At 41.9% G+C, this 20,399-nt stretch overlaps 1 protein-coding gene across 1 annotated transcript; it reads left to right on the top strand.

Moving 5' to 3' along the window:
• Window positions 1-1,190: 1,190 nt before the first annotated feature.
• Window positions 1,191-4,611, top strand: LOC105040008 (GDSL esterase/lipase LIP-4). Its single transcript, XM_010916374.4, has 5 exons — window positions 1,191-1,597; window positions 2,281-2,469; window positions 2,677-2,837; window positions 3,780-4,050; window positions 4,147-4,611. Exons 1-5 carry the CDS (start codon window positions 1,360-1,362, stop codon window positions 4,377-4,379), a joined length of 1,092 nt encoding a protein of 363 aa, XP_010914676.1. The 5' UTR covers window positions 1,191-1,359; the 3' UTR covers window positions 4,380-4,611.
• The last annotated feature ends 15,788 nt before the right edge of the window (window positions 4,612-20,399 follow it).

Raw genomic sequence — 20,399 nt, forward strand, 5'->3', positions numbered from 1 at the left:
TCTATATGAGAGATACAAGAGAGATTAACTAACAAAATAAACTCTACCAAAATCAGAGATCTTGGAGCCCAAAAATAATCCACCGATACTTCTCTGTTTTTGGCCCATCTTCTGTTTTTGGCCAATATTCTATTTTGGCCTCTATTCCTCATAAAGCTGTTGTCAGTCCTCTCAATTTCTTCAGGCAATCAATACACCATTGAAAAGGGCAACAAGTCTACTTTCCAACACAATGAACAGTGTGCCAATTGGAGTCCCTAATGCAAAGATATGGTCAGAATACTTCAGACTGTTAGTTTTGAAAATTCTAGATTATTTAGCCTTTCTCTCAAGAATGACCGGTGATACTTTGAATTCCACCATAATGGGTGATGGCAACAGCTAGCCCACCTTAGGGACAAGCCGCATCTAATTGGAGATTGGGCTAGTAATAACTCAATTAGTTGTGCATTCAAAGGATGTTGGGTCATCCTCGTTAAGGAGGGACAAAACCCAACAGTTTGAAGGTGTGGTTTACTCTCCTATTGCCTGCTCTCGCAGCAAGACCTTGCCAATGCTTACAGTTTCCAAGAAGTTGGTTTTAGTAGGCCTAGTAAGAATTATTTAGATCATGATCATTGTATAGCATTTATTTGTGACAATTGCCGTTGTCTGACACTAGTAGTGACTGTTAATTTAATTTTAAAAAATTTATCTATATAAAATAATATTTTTAAGTTTAAATTTTGATATACATATCTTGGCTTGTCTAGGTGATCACATCTCTCTATTTTGCAATAATAGATCTTGTAATCAATTTTCTTGATCCCTTCTCATTGCTTAAGTACTTTTAATACTATTTTAAGTTTTAATATTTATTATAAAATATTATTATAAAAATATTTTTAAAAATTTATTTAGTGTAAGCTAATTTTAGTAAATGATGGCCATTATCTGTATTCTAGCAGTAAATAGTAATTCTGAAGGGAATACTTATTTCGTGATATATATTGCTCTTATTCAGATAACACGTACGTATTGGTATGTGTTCTATTATCAGAAAGAAAAAAAAAAACCATTGGTATTTGTTCTTCTTACACTTAGGAGGTAATAATGGCCGATGTTTTAGTATAAATGGATATCCGCGTTACTTGAACGATCGACAAGGCAATTACTCCACTACTCTCCAAAAATACCAGGGTTGAGTTGGACCCGGAGAATGAGAGTGACGAGAAGCCGCTTTGCTTTGGCGGCTCCCTCTGTCCTCATTTGGATTCCTCCACACTTATATATAAAGAACAAGACCATCATCACAGCTAGCACAACGCAAGGAGGCAGTAGCAAAGAAGTGGGGGGAGAGGGAGAGAGAGAGAGAGAGAGATGGGAGGCAATGGAGGTGTTAGGCTTGTAGTAATGGCTTTGTTAGTGGTGTTTCTGACTGCATCAGTGGAGTCCAAGTGTGTGAGTAATCCGGTGCTGTTCAACTTCGGCGACTCCAACTCCGACACCGGAGGCTCGGCGGCCGGGCTTGGAAATGTATTCCCGCCTGACGGCCGTGTTTTCTTCCACCGCCCCACCGGACGGCTCTGCGACGGCCGACTGATCATCGACTTTCTCTGTAAGTAGTATTCTTAGCATGATGATTGTTTTCCATTTTTTCCTTTTCTTTTGAGTCTACGCTGGAGGCTGTCAGTGGGATGGTTAGTAAAAACTCAGACGTGAGGATGACTAACGAAGTTACAAAAAAAAAGGAAAAAAAAAAAAAGGGGGGGGGGAAGCCATGGGGAGCCGCATGCGAGAGCACTTAGAGAATCGGGAAACTAGTGTCCTCGATTCGTTCGGCAGCATGGAAACGGGAAACGAGTACTGAAATCTCGTGGGCAAGGTTGGACGATATTGCGTTTTATCCAATGCTTCTTATTGGCCTTTTTTTAATTGATAGCATTCATGTCATCACGTGAAACGCGTTCCCCGGAATTTTTAATAAGTTCAATGGAAATCTCGGCTCCTCGTCGGTATCCCCTTTGGAAATTCTAATCTTCCTGGATACCATTTTCTCGTGTTGTAACAAGAAAAAGAATAGGTGCATTAAAATTCCAAATGAGAGTTTTTTCTTCAGTTGGGTCCTTGCAATGATATTACCTTTTTTTTGGTAGAGTGATATTACTTGAATAACAGCGTTATAATTCACTTGGGTCCTGAGAACGATAAAAGTATTGCATTTTTCTGATTATTCTTAATCAGTCAAGCTACTTATTGCATTTTAATTTGGTGATTGTAAATTTTCCCATACATTGTTAGGTGAAAGCCTCCGCACAAGTTATTTGCGCCCATATTTGGAGTCATTGGGATCAAATTTTAGTAACGGAGCAGACTTTGCCATTGCTGGTGCAGGGACGCTACCATCTTCAACTAATCCCTTCTCTTTAAACACTCAAGTTCGCCAATTTCTTCACTTCAAATCACGTTCTTTAGAACTCATCTCTCAAGGTATGCTTTGTTCTTGCCTTTAAATTAAAGCAATGTCGACAAAGCTTGTCATGTTTGGTTTATATTTATATTTTCAAAGAATATCAAATGCAATGTGGCCAATGTCCATCTTTATACTCTTGCTGATAATTGCTTTTGTGGAGTATTTCTTCATTGGATTGCATTAGTTTATATACATTTGCCAATGTCAATTTATGTATGTCACAGGTTTTGAAGGTTTGATAAATGAGGAAGGGTTCCAGAAGGCACTCTATGCCATTGATATTGGGCAGAATGATCTAACCGGCGCTTTTGTTGGAAACTCAGCCTATGATCAAGTGATTGCCAAAATACCAATCTTTATTTCTCAAATAGAAAATGCTGTCAAGGCAAGTCTATCATTCAGTAGCATTCAACTAGCTAACACCTCACGATCTCGTGTTGATCAATTCACAAATTTACCGTGTACATAAGTAACCTTATGCTTGAGAATTGGTAAGCCATGGGCCATAATTTGACAAAAATGTTCAATGTCATTTCTACTGTCTTGCCTCTTGACTCTGCTTAACATCCTCTAGGGTCCCTTTCATCTACTTGCAGACCAGGGTGATGTCTCAAATAATGCAATTTATGTAAAAATCTCTCCATAATTATAATTTTCTCCGAAGTATTAAATTTTTTTTGAATTGATCTCTTTTTTTTTTTTATGACCTTTCTCTTACTTTTGAGAAAATATGATGGGCAAGCCACCACCCTGCCAACCAGATGATCCTAGGCTGGTTAGCTCATTTACCAAACCATTCCTTGGTTATTGAAATAATCAGAAGTCATTCAATTGCTTGAAAATTTTATGATGTATTCATATACTATAATAACTTATAAAAAAGAATATTTCCAATTTAATAATAATATCCGTTGTTAGTGATGATGATATTCTATCATTATTTCCCTTAAATGAAGTACTTTACTATTATTAGTTGTTCTTGCTATCCGATACCTTTTTTTTTTTGAGCAAACTCCTTACCTTTTTCTGAATGATAATATATCAATAAGCTTTTCTTATTCTTTTGAAATTTATACTTACTGTCCAAATTCTTGTAGATTCTTGAGATTTTTTTTTTTTTTCCAAATTTTAAATGTTCACTCGTAGCATGTGGAACCTGAAGAACAACTCTGTTGCTAAGTTGCAAAGTTTACGGTAATCTCTTCTAATACATTGTTTATATATACCTCATACGAGATTGTAATTGATTCAGATCATCTCTTAAATTACATACACACGTATGTCTGACTGGTGTGTAATCCCTTTTCTCCTGCCCTGTCTTTGTTAGACGTTATATGCTAATGGTGCCAAAAACTTTTGGATACACAACACTGGACCCTTGGGATGCCTCCCTGAAAAGCTCTCTCCCCCACGGAAGGATGATAGCAGTCTCGATCCATATGGATGTCTTGTGCCCTTCAACAATGCTTCCAAGGAATTCAATGCCCAACTGAGCTCCATCTGTGATAAATTGAGTTCAGAGTTGAAGGATGCCACCATCATTTACGTTGATATCTTTGCTATTAAGTATGATATCATTGCTAACTATACCAAATATGGTGAGTCACAAACATCATTATCATACCAAATATGGCAAGCTCCTCAGCTTTGTTCTCCAATATTTCTTAACATATTTCTGTTGATCTCTTCTCAAGGTTTCGAGAGCCCAGTAATTGTATGTTGTGGCTATGGTGGACCTCCATACAACTTCAATCCAAGCATAAGGTGTGGTAATCCGAGTTGTAATGTTTGTGCTGATGGCTCCAAGTGCATTAGCTGGGATGGAGTTCATTACACAGAGGCTGCCAATGCTATAGTGGCGTCCAAAATACTTACTACTGAGTACTCAAAGCCCAAAGTCAAATTTGACTACTTCTGCACTGCCTGATCATCACAACCCACACTGTATTAGGTTTTCTTTATGAATTGCTTGGGAGCTAAAGATATTTGTTACTCTGCTAGAGCTTCAGTAGCCTAGTTGAGTGTGAAATTGCGGAAAATCTATTCAGAGGGTCATAACATGATCTTACAGGCATGAAGAAGTTGTCTGAATCGAAAGAGAAACATTAATTTATGCCATCTAGTTTCTTAGAGTGTTGTATTTTGAAATCATTTTCTTTCTTTTCTCTTTTAAGACTGGATTCAACTAATGTCTAACCTTCTTGGATTGTCACTTGCGTTTTGTGCTATTGGGATATATGATATGCATAGCAGAGAAGGAATAGCTCTGCCCCAGAGACGGTGCAACCAACACCAATTAAAGCCTCATGAAAAAAAAAAAAGAAGAAAAAAAAAAGAGAGAGAGAGAGAAAAAGGATGAATACTGCTTCATATAAATCCTCCCTTGCTTTAATAAAGGGCCCAAACTAGGGTTGCAGCTACGTTGAATTAGGTTGGATTCAAAGCGATCCCATAACCAACCTAATTACTCACTATAAAACCCTAATCCAACCTACCTAAGTGAGAACTTAATTGATCCTACAGACCCTTTTCAACTTTTCTGTTTCCAACCCAAATTTAAGTTTAATTTAGCTTAGGTGTTGACTCTATGATTGATTTTGATAATTCCAAAATTTTGAATGATTATGATATTAATTATATATTTGAAGGATAGATATAGGATTTTTTAGGTGCTTACAATGAGAAATCATCTATGGAAGAAATCTTCTGAAGATGCCAAGTCAAAGGACTTAAAAGAATAAGTTCTCACAAATTTGAATGGCTCATTATGAAGAAAATCAATTTAAAAGGTAAAAATATGAAAAGAATAAAATTGAAAAGTTTTAAGTCGACTCCGGAAGATTTTGAGTCGACTCCGACATGTTGGTATCAAGTGACACGGAGCTCGAATCGACTCGTGAATAGTAAGAGCCGATTCCATCTCAGAAAATAGAAAGCTGAATTTTTGAATGCAATGCAGGAGCTGACTCCTGAAAATTGGAGTCCTCCTGTAGAATTGGAGTCGACCCCGACAGAATTGGAGTCGACCCCAAGCATGAAAATAGCAAAACGGCTAGTTTTTTGTAGCCTCTTCAACGGCTATTTCTCCACTTTAACGGCGAGTCCAAGGTTTCCAACAGCTAGAACTCTTTTTTCAACCATTCTCAAGTGTATTTAAAGATGAAGAATTAATTGGAAAGTAAAGCTTGAGGGATTAAAGAGTGAAACATTCATTTTTGTGAGTTTCATTGAATACCTTTGAAAAGGAAGAAAAGGAAGAGATTTGTGCACAGATTTTAGTAAACTTTCATGAGCAAACTTCTCCACCATCAACAACATCCTCTCAAGTTTCAAAGAAGAGAAATCAAACATCGAAGGTGCAACTCATCATCAATTTTCTCCAAGCTTAAAGAGTTTTTATTTTATTTTTTAATTGTGCTGAATTTATTTATCTTGTAATTTTATTTTTTTTACAAATTTTTTTGGAGAAAAGAAACTTAGAGTTAAGGCCTGTCCAAGCTCTAAATTGGACATTATAAGTTTTAGTTTGTGAGCTCGTAAAATCAATTAGATTGACAGTGAACCTGAAAAACTATCGGTGTAAGATTGTAGTTGGTGATCTTGTAAAACCAATTAGATTGATTGTGAGTCCAAAAAATAATTGGTGTAAGGTTATTGTTGGAAATCCTGCAAAATCGATTGGATTTGTTTATGATCACAGATTAAAACAAACACACTGTAGTCGGATGATTATAGTGAAATTTTCAAGAGATTCTTGGAGAGAGGACGTAGGTGCGGAGTTGCACCAAATCACTATAAAATTTTATATACTTGTATTGTACCTCTTATTCTATCTCTTTACATAACTTGCATGCTTTTAATTCTTGCTTAGCGTTGTTTTATTTCTTGCTTAGTAACTTATATATTTTAATTCCACTGCTCCAAATTATTTTCACTTCACGATCACTCAAGTTAGGTCAAATTGAAGCACATAATTGTCTCAAAGCTTAATTTGGTTAAAATTTTATAAGAACCCAATTCACCTCCCCTCTTGGATTACTTTCTCTGAGTAATAAGTAGTATCAGAGTAGGTGCTCTGTTATTGATTGTTGATCTAGCAATCTAAAGTAAAAAATCTTACAATCCAAAATAGAATCTTTTCTTAATGAAGGCTATTCTATAGATAGATCCCCAATGCTTAATAAATCTAATTATACCTATTAAAAAATTAAGATAAAAATTTTTGTACAAGCACATGACTATAGCTTATGGAGGATCATAGTTAATGGCTCATACACTCCTAAAGTATTGAAAGAGTATAATAAAGAAATAGCCCAATTAAATGCTAAAGCGATGAATATACTTTATTGTTCATTAGATTTAAATAAATTTAACTTAATTTCTTCTTGCATTTTAGCAAAAAAATTATGAAAAAATTGAAAAAATGATCTTTGAGGGAGCAAATAAAAGAGAAGAATCAAGCTTCCAAGAAGACAAGGAAGCTCATCCCAACTTATGCCTCATGACTCATGAGAATAGAAAGAAGAAGAAAAAAAATAAAAAAAATAATTAATCAAGGGGGAGAAAACAAAGAAAAAAAATTGAGAAAGAGGAAGAACGTATCTTAAATCCTTATCTCATGGCTAATGACAATGAGGTAATCCTTGATGACTCTTCCAATTTCACTTTTGATGAATTGTTTGAGGCATTTAATGATTTTATGGATGAACATAAGAGATTAAGGCTGAAAAATAAGGAGCTTAAAAGTTCAAATACTTCTATAGCTGAAGATAAGAATAGAATTTTAATAGAAAAAAAAAATCTTTTGAAAGAAATGAATTCTTTGACTAAAGAAAAGGATGCACTTTTTAAATATGAAAAATTTTTAGTTGACGAAAATATTAAGTTGAAAGAGAAATTCAAAAAATCAAAACTTTAAATTAAAGAAAAAGAAAAACTCCTAAGATCTGAAAAATCTCTTTTGGAAGAAAATGTTAAACTAAGAAAAAAGATGGATAACTTGAAATCTATGCTTGAAAAATTTACATTTGGCTCACCAAAGCTTTAACTAATTTTAAATAATCAAAAAGCTGTTTTCAATAAAGCAGAAATAGGGTATAATCCATCAAAAAAATAGAAATTTACGAAGAACATGTTTACTAAAGCTTCAATTGAAAATCACTCTATTACATGCTTTAAACATCACAAAATTGATCACAAAATTTCTGAATACAACATCAAAAAAATTAGACAAACCTTAATCAAACAAATTTGGATTCCAAAAAGAATCATACGCTCTAACCCCCATAGACTCAAGATATCTCTTAAGAAATGATTTTGCAGGTATACCAAGCATCCTATGGCATAAAAAGATCAAATTCTCGAAAATAGATGCTTGAGACTTAAAATGAATAAATAATGATATTTGGTATAAGCTAAATCTTTCTCACATCATACCATCATTAGTTGATAAAATTATCTAGCATAATTAATTATTTTGGATGCTTTATTAATATCCGTGCATGCATGATACTAGAATGAAAATAGATTTTGATTGATTGATTTTGATGATCTTATTCTTTGCTTTAGATATATTGCTCATTACTAGGATATGTCTTTACTTTAGAATCTGAATGCTCTCTTAATCCATGGTATTTTGCAAGTTAAAATATAATAAGCTTCATAAGAAAATATTTATATACAAATTATATGAAATAATGTATGTATCTTACAAAGCAAATTTTGACACCTCCCTAAGATATCTAAATATTGAAATCCCACAAAATTGCATAACCTAAGAATTTCAAGATAAGATAATTATTCATAAAAAGATCTTATGCTTGATATGGTTGTTTTACATGATTATACCTTTGTTTGATCTGTAAGGATTTGATAATCCCTTAGTGAACCTCACCCTTACAGCTTTCATCTAGATTTTCTTTATTTTGACCTTATTTGATCTAACTTATCTTTAAACCCCCGATTGATTAATTTTTGATCCCTCAACTTGATTCACTTTTTTTGATTTAAATATCATTTTTAATTATTGATTTGATTTGCCATTGGTTCACATTCTAATTTTCATGGATCAAAACTCCTTGAATTTTTTTTATTGAGGAGTCAACTATTGGACCTGAAGAGTCAACTCGTAACTTCTAGAGAACAATATAATTATCTTTTTGTAATCATATTTTGCAAATCAATGAAATATAATGTTTTTGATGTTTATACTTATTTGATTGAATATGTGTTTTGTGTGTAAAATAAAAGGGGAGAAATGATTTTAGAACTGAATAGAGGAAATCACTATTAATCTTAAAAAGGAAAGCTATTGATGAATATTCGCATTATGCTCGTTTATTTCAAGTAAAATGCATATTTCGAATCTATGTTGATTGTTATGACATGCTTTTATGCTTATGAAACTAAAAATTTATTTTTTTTGTATGAATATTTAAATGAATTAGAGGTACTGGTAACTTATTAAGCCCATAAAGCTTACTCCTATATTCTATTTTTTTCAAATCTAGAAGAATATATGGGACTTGGGGAATAGTGAGGACCATAGGATCCTAGTTGCATTTTGTTTATTTTTTTTTGAAATAAATATTGATCTATTTTTGTTAATCTTTTTGAACCATTTTCATTGAATAAAAGTATTAGAAGTTTGCTTTCATTACGACTGCCTAAGATTGATATGAATACATATGAACATGAAGATAGATCTTGTGTGTCCTATGAGCTTAAATCCTAAAGATGTGTGGCCATCTGTCGCACCTGACTCTGGCTTTGGGGTTGGGGCATGACAATAGTATTGCAACAGGTTGAGATAAAAGTGAGTTCAATTGATCTTGGTTTGCCTGATTTGTCTATTCGAATCTAATTTAAATTTATAGTATATTTGATTCGTCATCGGAATCGAAATAAATTCGAATAGAAATTAGAATGACCATACTTTTTATGTTTGGTTCATAATTAGAATCGAAATTTCATTTTGGTGATTGGAGCATTCTTTTTTTGTTCGAAATCGAAATTAGAATGGAACTCTCCAACCAAATTATTAGAACGAGGGTAATTCATTTTCACTTTTGTTTCATAGCCTAATTTCTTTCAACTAAATATACAGTAGATTGAATCAACTAATGTTGGCCAAGATAAATCTAATCAAACGAGGCAAAATTAGGTCTAAGTTGAACTCAAATTACAAGTTTTGATCATTTTTGAAAAAGAATATTTTGGATTCCACCCTAATTTATAGTAGCATTTTTCTACTCCCTAGGGTTGCATTTGATGCATTGTCAGGCAATCTTAGAAGGTAATATGGATTGCCTTCAGGATAGATTATCATCATTAAATTATCAATAATATTGATTACTATATTTGATACACACAGATAATGTTACAGTAAAATTATTGAAAATCTTGATTGGCATGTTTGGTATGACAATCAAATTATCGGTAATACGAAATCAAAATTTTAAAATATCTTCAATAATTTTGCCCTGGTGCTTTTTTTTTCTCTAATGAGAAGTAACGAGAGTGATATAGACGTGATGGTGGCACGGATAAGTGACGGGCTGAGAGGTGTGGGGAAGCATGGGCACTGGGGGGTGGGGAGGAGGTGGGTGTGTGTAGAGCTGTGGGGGTGGTGGGGATGAGCATGGAGGAGTCGAGGAGGTGGGGGGACAAGAGCGGAGGAGTCATAGACAGGCAAAGAGAGATGGAGGAGCCACAGGTCGGGAATGCACACGAAGGGGGATGAGGGAGAGGGGGGAGGGTTGGGCAATGGATTTTGTGTGATTTTTTTTAAAGATAATTTTGTTCAAAATTTTTACTGCAACATTGCCAAAAAAATAATAATCTGGATAGCCATCTCTCCTTACGATAATCCAGATTGCCTTCCACAAGATAATTTGCATTGTCAAGATAATCTGGATTACCATCTAAAAAGTATACAAAATACAGTAATCCATATTACCATATTAAATTATCGATAATCTGGATAAATTGCCAGCTATCAAAAGCAACCTAGTTGAACAACCATGATCATTTCGACCATAATCTAGGTGGGGTCAGATAGTATCCATGCCATCTCGTTTGACTGGATCCACCAACATGAACCAGAACAAATCCCGGAGCATATGCACGGTAGATAGCGTGCATCAGGAATTGATGAAATACAAGGGGTAGCATGGCCTGATATCCACCATGGGATTTGACGAGGTCCAATTAAAGGGGACAAAATATGATCCGACCCGTCAATCTGACTCACGTTCGACCCATCTTAAATAGGTTTGGGTTTAGCTCAAATGGATTCGGATCGTAAATAGATCGACATGTTTAACCCATTTATTAAGCAGGTTGGATTTGGGTTTAAATTTTTCAATCCATCCAAGCTGTTTAATCCGTTTATAATTTTTATTTAAAATATCTGGACTATGGGTTTGTGGTAAAATTTGAGCGGCCATTTGAATTTTCATCCATGATTGTGATCCATCGGCCGTGATCCATCAGTGGTCACATGTCAAGCTTTAAGTTTTAACCGACTGTGATTCCTTCTGAGTTCCATGGTCCGTCGACCATCGCCCACTTCATCTGTTCCTCTTCTCCTTCCCTAAAAAGCCCTAAAGCCTAAATCTCATCGCCTCACCCCCCGTCACCTCCCTCTTCCATGCCGATGCATCGAGATTTGCGAGTTCCTCCACACCGTCGCCCCCGCAATGCTGTCCCCCCCATTGCTCGCTCTGCTGTTCGCTCCTATCGACTGCTCATACCACTCACCGCCATTATCGAGCGATTGAGATCTAGGAACTCGGAGCCTTCGATGGTGATGATGGCCCTCCTCTGCATATTCCTCCTCCTCGTGGTGGCACTTCTGGCCTCCTTTCGGCTATCGGTGGTGGAGATCTGGGTGATGGAGGTCCGATCCAACGGGCGGACCATCATCCTCTTCAATGAGTTCGACTTCACCCACATGCCACAATGGCATCCTGAAGCTCAACGTCTCCGAGATCTCCCTCTCCGACTATTTCAGAAACCTTGAGCTCGACCAGCTTGGGTTCTTTCTCTTTACTTGTGATGTCTGGATCTACATCTTGCAGTAGCCCTAGGAGTGCGAAATCACCGCTCGAGTGCTGATTTGCCGAACGAGTTCGCAGTAAAGGTGAGAACCCCTTAGGTCTCTATTTTTTTTTTTTTTATGGATCATGGGTTACCTGATAAATAGGTTACACAGGTCTCTTCATTTTTTTATTTTTTTTGTTGTAGATTATCTGATAAATAAATCATTCGGATTGGATCAAATAATTTATTTATTAAATAAATTAAATTTAAATTTTAAAATTTAATCTATTTAATAAATAAATTAAATTGAAATTAAAATTTTTTTATTTAATTTATATATAATTTAATTTATTTACGTCCATTCCGATCCAACTGCTATCCATGAGTCCAATCGCTCCTGGTGCATGCAATATGGAGGCAAGTGAAGAGACTACAGAGGTTGGCGGAATGCGGCTCGTTCCGCGATACCATCTGGCGGCACTGCCTTCTTTCCAGCGCCGCCTCCTCTCGCTGTTTTGGATGACGCCTCGTGTCCCCCAACGTCACGTGTGCGGTGTGTCCTTATTATTCCATCACGCCTCCATCTCATACAAAAAGTAATAATTCCATCACGACAACTTGTTGGTGCTGAACAAATGATTTTATAGTAGTGTTGATTCGAAATAAAATAGGCATGTATTTGAAATAAGTTTTGCCTAACAAACCAATGATAATAAATATGAATAAGAAATAATTGTACTGTAATTACACTAGTTAAATTCATTGATGCCGGACGTAATTATTCTAAGTGCTATCATTTATTTATGTCTTTAATTGATAAAAGCATTCTCAGCTAAAAATCATCTTCAAACTATTTCGATGAACATATAATTATTCTTATTTCACTTTTTCTTTTTACTTTGTTCTCAAAAACAAATACAACATATAAAATGGCCCCTTTTCCGACATCATCTGGAGATAACAAATCAGATGGAATAGACTACTGACTAAAAATGAAGGAAAAATTGAGCAACAGATTTTTGTTTTAAAATATCAAAAACTTTGTTATGTATATCCAAGACTATCATCCCCTTTTTAGTTGATCAATAAAATTCATTTCAAAATTTATCCAATCTAAAATAACTTATTATGCCATATCATCTTTAGATCTGGTTCTAAATCATGATCTAAAGATAAATAAAATATATGCAAAAAAATAATTAGAATCTATAATTCATATAGCAATCATGTTTGATCCTATTATGAAATTATTTAAATGATATTATAAAATATTATTTCGATATAAAAAAATGTGAAGTAATAGAAGTAGGATTATATGGTTATTTAAATTAAAAAATATATTAGTAAAATTAGCGATAAAAATCAATGTGCAAGGTTATTAAGTTTGTGAAGTTTTTAGGATTGAACAAGTGATTTTGAATTAATTACTGTCTTTCCTCGATTTTTTGAGGAGGAAGCTTTTCATCGTTACCTAGCTCAAGACTCATCCATCAAAAAACTAATAATAAAAATGTTGGTGCAAAAATTCGCCTGCGCCGGAGAAGCTGGAGTTGAGAAAGCCGCGGTCGCCGCCGGGACCTGCAAGGGAAGTCTAAACCGGAGGTGGGGTTGCTCCGGCAAGACCCTCCGACGCTCAAGTCAGTTCTCTGCCTCAACAAGAATGGAGTGCTCGAACGGAGAGTTTAGCAGAGTTTTGAGATAAGGCAAAAGAGCTTAAAGAATAACGTATCTGAGTCCCCCTTTTATAAGCGGGGGAGGCAACGGACTGATGGCGACGTTTGTAACCGCCTGGTAGTGGGCCGCCCATGGTCAGGGGAATTGATTGCGAAAGATAATGGAGCAGACACGTGGCCATCATCATGGCCCGCCACATAGGGCCTGTTGCAGGTAGTGGAGCGGCGTCCGTTACTGCTAGTTGTCAACGAGTAGTGGGATCGTGCAGCACCTGCCGCAGGGAGCGGAGCAGCATCATAGCTATCGACACAGCCTGTCAGAGGGTAGTGGGATCGTGCAGCACCTGTCGTAGGGGGAGGTGGAGCCGCGTGGAATCCGCTACAGGAAGTGGAACAGGATCATGGCAGTTATTGTTATCTGCCAAAGGACACGGATCTGTTGATCATGGCTCGGCAGTAGTCGGAGTTCGACCTTTGTAGGAGTCCCCCTTTCGGACGAGGTTGTGGGTGGAGTCCGGCTCCAGCAGCTGATACTGAGGTCGGAGACTGAGGACGGAGCTTGGCTCCCATAGGGATCCGGACGGAGCCACCCTGCTGTCGATGGCAGAGCTCGGCTCCCGTAGGAGTCCGGGCGGAGCCGTTCTGCTGTTGAAGGAGGAGCCCGGCTCCCGTAGGAGTCCGGACGGAGCCGTTCTGCTGTTGAAGGAGGAGCCCGGCTCCCATAGGAGTCCGGGCGGAGCCGTTCTGCTGTCGATTTTGGCTGCGGGTAATTTATACCCAACACCAGTCCCCCTACTTCCGAGTTTGAATTTCAAGCGAAGGAAGTATGCAGAGAGAGATGTGCGCAGCCGGAATCGTCCCTTCGAATCCTGCGCACTGTCGCCCCTATTTAATGCACGCACGTCAGAGTCCGTTTTTCGGTGAAGGTGACTTGAAAAGTCTTTTCGGGACCCCCGCTGAAACGCGATCCCAAGCGTCGCTTTGCGGGAATCTGTGAGCGGTCAACCCTCGATGGTGGTGAAGGGGATAAGCGCGCCACGCGGCACACCTTAGTTGGCCCAGGAATACCCGCCGCCATAACTGCGCCAGGATCCATCGGCTATTTAAACCCCTCGGCCCCTTCGTAGCTTCATTCTGGCATTGTTCTTTCATCTGAGAGCGCTGCTTCTCTCGCCCCAGTCCCTGTCTCCTTCCCTTAAACCATGTTATCTACTTGGGAGGCTGTCCTCGAGGGAATTCTTAGGGTTTGGAGGAAGGAGAGAAGGAGAATGGCGGCCGGAGAGAATCTCCGTCGCTCTAGAGGGAGCCCAAGGAAGAATTCCTTCAACAACAGGGGTTTAATGACGGGGGCTGTCGGGGAAGCTATTCTGCCCGTGAATCTCGGGGCAGCAAGGCGGGGTGATACCGGTCAAGAGGGCAGAATAGACGTCACAAGCCATGACGGGATCCTTGACGCCGTCGGGGCCGAGAGACCAGAGGCGGTCGGCGTTGACGGTGGGGCAGTAGAACTTATTGCGGGGGCGGTGGAAGTAACGCATGCCGACCTTGCCAGAGCGTCTCGGGTGGCGGCCGTCGTTGCCCCCTCCGCCTCCGGGGATCTACCCCACCCCTTTTCTGCCAAGGTTGGGACCTCGGGAACAGAATGAGGCGAGATGGGCGAGAGCTGTTACACGCACTGGAGAATGCGATTGAGAAGGATAGAGACAGAGTTCGTAGCTCGGAGCGGTCTCCGGTTCGTCCTGCCCGAACTGTGCCCGCGATACTTGCGATGACGTGTATCTTCTTTTTTCCTGACCCACCGGGTCCTGTAATGTGTACTTCTGTTAAATGAAAAAGTGATTTCAGTACCTTGTTTGCATCTTGTGTTAAATAGTTGTCTGCCGGACTTCTTCGTTTTCCTTTCGTCCTCTTTGTCTGTGTTACGTTGTTCCAAGATCGTCGGCGACTTTTTCAGTTCACGTGGGGTCGTCATTTGCCGAGCTCCTTTTCGGCTTTTGTGCCGTTCGGGGATACCCACTTGTCAGGTTCGCCCGGATTCTTCTCCGCTGAAGTCGGGGCTAAGTTCGGCTCCCTTGATAGTCCGAACGGAGAAGCCCTCCGGGAGTTGGAGTAGCTCGATTCTCGTAAGAGCCAGGGCAAAGTTTTTCTGCAATCAAAGTCATAAGTAAAGTCCGGCTTCCGTAGAAGTCCGGGCGGAGTTGTCCTGTAGCTGTCGTTGGCAGTGGAGCCCGGCTCCCGTAGGACTCCGGGCGAAGCCTTCTTAGCGGCGGAACCCGGCTCCCGTAGGAGTTCGGGCGAAGTCTTCTTTGCGACGGAACCCGGCTCCCGTAGGAGTCCGGGCGAAGTTTTCTTGGCGGCGGAACCCGGCTCCCGTAGGAGTCCGGGCGAAGTTTTCTTGGCGTAGGGACCCGGCTCCCGTAGGAGTCCGGGCGAAGTCTTTTTTGCGGCGGAACCCGGCTCCCGTAGGAGTCCGGGTGAAGTCTTCTTGGCGGCGGAACCCGGCTCCCGTAGGAGTCCGGGTGAAGTTTTCTTGGCGTAGGGACCCGGCTCCCGTAGGAGTCCGGGTCTTCACTTTGCTCATGTCAGGATGAGGTTCTCCTCCTGTTCCTGACAGGGCTGCGGGGGCACATATGGGCGTTGCAAGGCCTCTCCCCCCATCCGATCTAAAAGAACCGGGCCTTCGACTTTGCTCAAGTTAGGGCGAGGTTCTCCTCCTGTCCCTAACAGGGCTGTAGGGGCACATATGGGCGTTGTAAGGCCTCTCCCCCCATCCGGTCTAAAAGAACCGGGCCTTCGACTTTGCTCAAGTTAGGGCGAGGTTCTCCTCCTATCCCTAACAGGGCTGTGGAGGCACATATGGGCGTTGCAAGGCCTCTCCCCCCATCCGGTCTAAAAGAACCGGGCCTTCGACTTTGCTCAAGTTAGGGCGAGGTTCTCCTCCTGTCCCTAACAGGGCTGTGGGGGCACATATGGGCGTTGCAAGGCCTCTCCCCCCATCCGGTCTAAAAGAACCGGGCCTTCGACTTTTATAAGGTTGCCCTCTCGTTTTTGATACCGCCTGCTTGAATTGTCCTAAGACAAATGGGCACGCATTTTTTGATTAGGACGAAATCACTGGTAGTACATCCGCAAGTTTTCTGAGCTCCACGGTCGCGGGACGTCAGCTCCCCCGAGTTCCCTGAGATAATAAGTTCCAGGTCGGACTACTTCCTTGACCTCATAAGGCCCCTCCCAGTTTGGGGCAAGCTTCCCCCGATCCTGAGGTTGTGAGACAGCAGCTCGTCGGAGCACCAGATCCCCTGCTTTGAATGCCTTGTTCTTCACTCGGGCGTTGTAATATCGGGCAACTTTCTGTCTGTAGGCTGCCATTCGAACCTGAGCAATCTCCCGCCTTTCTTCCAGTAGGTCGAGGTTGGCTCTGAGACTTTGTGCGTTTTGGGGTTCGTCGAATGCCACGACTCATGCCGACGGGAGTTTAAGCTCGATCGGGATGACGGCTTCCGTACCAAAGGCTAGAGCAAAGGGAGTCTCTCCTGTAGGCAACCTCTGGGTGGTCCGATAAGCCCATAGTACATGATAAAGTTCGTCCGCCCAGGTCCCTTTTGCTCTTTCAAGCCTGGTCTTAATCCCCTGCAAAAGGGTTCTGTTTGTTACCTCGGCTTCGCCGTTCGCCTGGGGATGGGCCACTGATGTGAATTTGTGGGAGATGTTTAGGTCTTCACAGAATTCAGCAAATCTGGCTCCCGCGAATTGCCGTCCATTATCAGTGATGAGGGTTCTAGGCAAACCGAACCTGCACACGATCGATTTCCAGACGAAATCCTGCACTTTCGCTTCCGTGATTTTGGCTAGTGGCTCGGCCTCGACCCATTTGGTGAAGTAGTCGATCGCTACAAGGAGGAATTTCCTTTGACCAGACGCCATGGGAAAGGGGCCAAGAATATCCATTTCCCATTGCGCGAAAGGCCATGGGGCGCTCAAGGGTGTAAGCTCGGTAGCAGGTTGTCTCTAGATGTTGGCGTACCTCTGGCATCGATCACACTTTTTGACATATTCAATTGAATCATGGTGCATTGTTGGCCAGTAATACCCTTGGCGGAGTAGCTTGTGGGATAGAGACCTGGCACCTAAATGGCTTCCGCAAGCTCCCTCGTGCACTTCCCATAAAGCGCAGTCAGCTTCTGAGGGTCGGAGGCATCTCAAGAGAGGCAAGGAGTACGATCTTTTGTATAATTTGCCTTCATAAAGGATGTACCGGGAGGCTTGATTTCGGAGTTTCCGGGCTTCTTTCGCATCCTGGGGGAGAATCCCATCTCTGAGATAAGTTATTAGCGGGTCGACCCAGCTGGGCTCGTGGTCGATCTCCATTACGAGTCGCGGTTCTTCCGTACTCGGTTGTTTTAAAACTTCAAAGAGGACGCCCTTTGGCAATTCGGCCGGAACCGATGTCGCCAGTTTGGAGAGAAGATCGGCTCTGATGTTCTCCGACCTTGGAATTTGCCTGATGTCGAAACTGCCAAAGGCAGGGATGAACTCCTTCACCTTTTCGAGATATTTGGCCATACTGTCCTCCCGTGCTTCAAAGCTCCCGCTGACCTGCCCTACCACAAGTTGGGAATCGTTGTGCACCCGGAGTTGACCTATTCCAAGCTCCTTAGCGATCCTCAACCCTGCGATCAGAGCTTCATACTCCGCTCCATTGTTCGTTGCGGGGAATTCGAAATGCAGAGCGTACTCCACAATGACTCCCTCCGGGCTGGTCAAGATCAGGCCTGCACCCGCGCCTGCCATGTTGGACGATCCGTCCACATGGAGGGTCCAAAAGTTATCGGACGAACTGGCTTCTTCGTCGGGGGAGTTCGGTTGAGTCCTCAGGTCGTCAGTTTTGTTTTGCTCAGGTTCGGCCTCCTCGGGGATGGTGCATTCTACTATGAAATCCGCCAACACTTGAGCTTTTATCGCCGGTCTAGGCTTGTAGTTGATGTCGAATTCTGTGAGCTCGATGGCCCATTTCGCCATTCTTTCGGAGATATCAGCTCGGTGTAAAACCACCTTGATCGGTTGGTCGGTGAGTAACGTCACCGTGTGCCCTTGAAAGTAAGGTCGGAGTCTCCGAGCTGCAATCAACAAGGCGTAGGTCAGTTTTTCTAATTTAGTATACCTGGTCTCGGCGTCCCTCAACACGCGACTAATGTAGTAGACCGGTCGCTGGACTTTCATTTCCTCCTTAACAAGGACGGCTGCAAGGGCTGTGGGAGAGACTGCCAGGTACAAAAATAATTCCTCCTTGGGCTCGGGCTTTGCCAGCAGCGGGGGTGAGCCAAGATAGCTTTTCAACTCTTCGAATGCCTGTTGGCATTCAGGGGTCCAACAGAAGTTTTTCGGCTGCTTGAGAGTTTGAAAGAAGGGCAGACATCGCTCGGCCGACCTTGCGACAAAGCGATTGAGAGCCACAACTCTTCCCGTGAGGCACTGAACCTCTTTGATCGATCTTGGGGCAATCATATTTTGGATGGCGCGGATTTTCTCCGGATTGGCCTCGATCCCGCGCCCTGATACCATGAAGCCCAGGAACTTCCCCGAGGTTACCCCAAAGGCGCATTTGGTTGGGTTCAGCTTCATTCTATACTTTCGAAGAGCGCCAAAGGTTTCTTCGAGGTCGGTGACATGATTCCCGAAAGACCTGCTTTTCACGAGCATATCGTCCACATAAACTTTCATATTTTGGCCGATCTGCTCCTTGAAGATTTTGTTCACCAGTCGTTGATAGGTTGCATCTACGTTCTTGAGGCCGAATGGCATAACCCTGTAGCAGTAAAGGCCGCGATTAGTGATAAAAGCAGTCTTTTCTTCATCTTCCGATGCCATTCTAATCTGGTTATAGCCGGAGAATGCGTCCATGAAAGTGAGAAGCTCATGGCCCGAGGTAGCGTCCACCAGTTGGTCGATCCTAGGAAGGGGGTAGCTGTCCTTTGGGCAAGCTTTATTCAGCTTTTTGAAGTCGATACACATCCTCCACTTGCCGTTTGCTTTCTTGACCAAGACAACATTGGAGATCCACTCTGGATAATTGACCTCCTTGATGAATCCGGCCTTGAGAAGTTTATCCATTTCCTCGGCTATCGCCTTCTGCCTCTCCGGGGCATGACTCCGGATTTTTTCTTTTGTTGGCCGATGTTTAGGGTCGACCGCCAGATGATGTTCCATGACTTCTGTCTCAATCCCCGGCATATCCGCCGGGACCCATGCGAAAACGTCCGCATTCCTTCGGAGAAAATCCATGAGATGCGTCCGCACCTCCTCCTCCAGGTTGGAGCCAATTAACACCACATGCTCCGCATTCCCATCATTCAAAGGAATTGGTATTAGGTCCTCGATCGGGCCGCCCCTCTCTTCAGTGAGGTCGTCGCGCGCATCCAACCCGTCGACTGGACAGAGGTCCGCTTGATCGCCTCTTTGCAGGGCAATATTGTAGCAGTGCCTGGCCAGCGCTTGGTCTCCCCGAACTTCTCCAATCCCCTGGTCAGTGGGGAACTTCAACTTCAAATGGTAGGTTGAAACAACAGCCCTAAGGGCATTGAGGCCGGGTCGGCCGAGAATTGCATTGTAGGCAGACGGTGCCTTTACCACCAGAAAATTCACCAGGGCTCTGGACTGCTTTGGATGCTGACCAGCGGTCACAGTTAGAGCTATCATTCCTTCCGTCGGAACGGCGTCACCAGTAAACCCTATCAGGGGAGAGCACATCGGCCTTAGATGACCGCCAAGAGTGGCCATTCTCGAATAGGCGCTGTAGAATAAGATGTCGGCCGAACTTCCGTTGTCGACGAGAATGCGACGGACATCATAATTTGCTATGTTCAAGGAAACTACGACCGCATCGTTATGAGGGAATTGGACTCCCTGGGCGTCTTCTTCAGTGAAGGCTATGGGCTCTTCAACTTTTTGCCGCTTGAGGGGTGCAGCTGATGTGCTGGTTGCCTCCGGCCGGGATTCTCCCGAGATGACGTTGACGGAATCCGACGAAGGCTGGTCATCCGGCCACCCTTTATCATCAACCATAGCCGGAGGTAGCTGTGCGGAAACCTCACGGGAGGGCATCGGACGAGAAAAAGAGGATTGGGTGCCGGAAAAGATGGCCGGAAGCGGGTCCGTTGAGCGCTCCTTCAAGAACAAGGGTGCTGCGAAGGTTCACGCCCTTCCTCTAGCGCCAATCCTGTTGGTGCAAAAAT

Source organism: Elaeis guineensis, chromosome 1, assembly GCF_000442705.2.
Source record: "Elaeis guineensis isolate ETL-2024a chromosome 1, EG11, whole genome shotgun sequence".
Taxonomy (NCBI): domain Eukaryota; kingdom Viridiplantae; phylum Streptophyta; class Magnoliopsida; order Arecales; family Arecaceae; genus Elaeis; species Elaeis guineensis.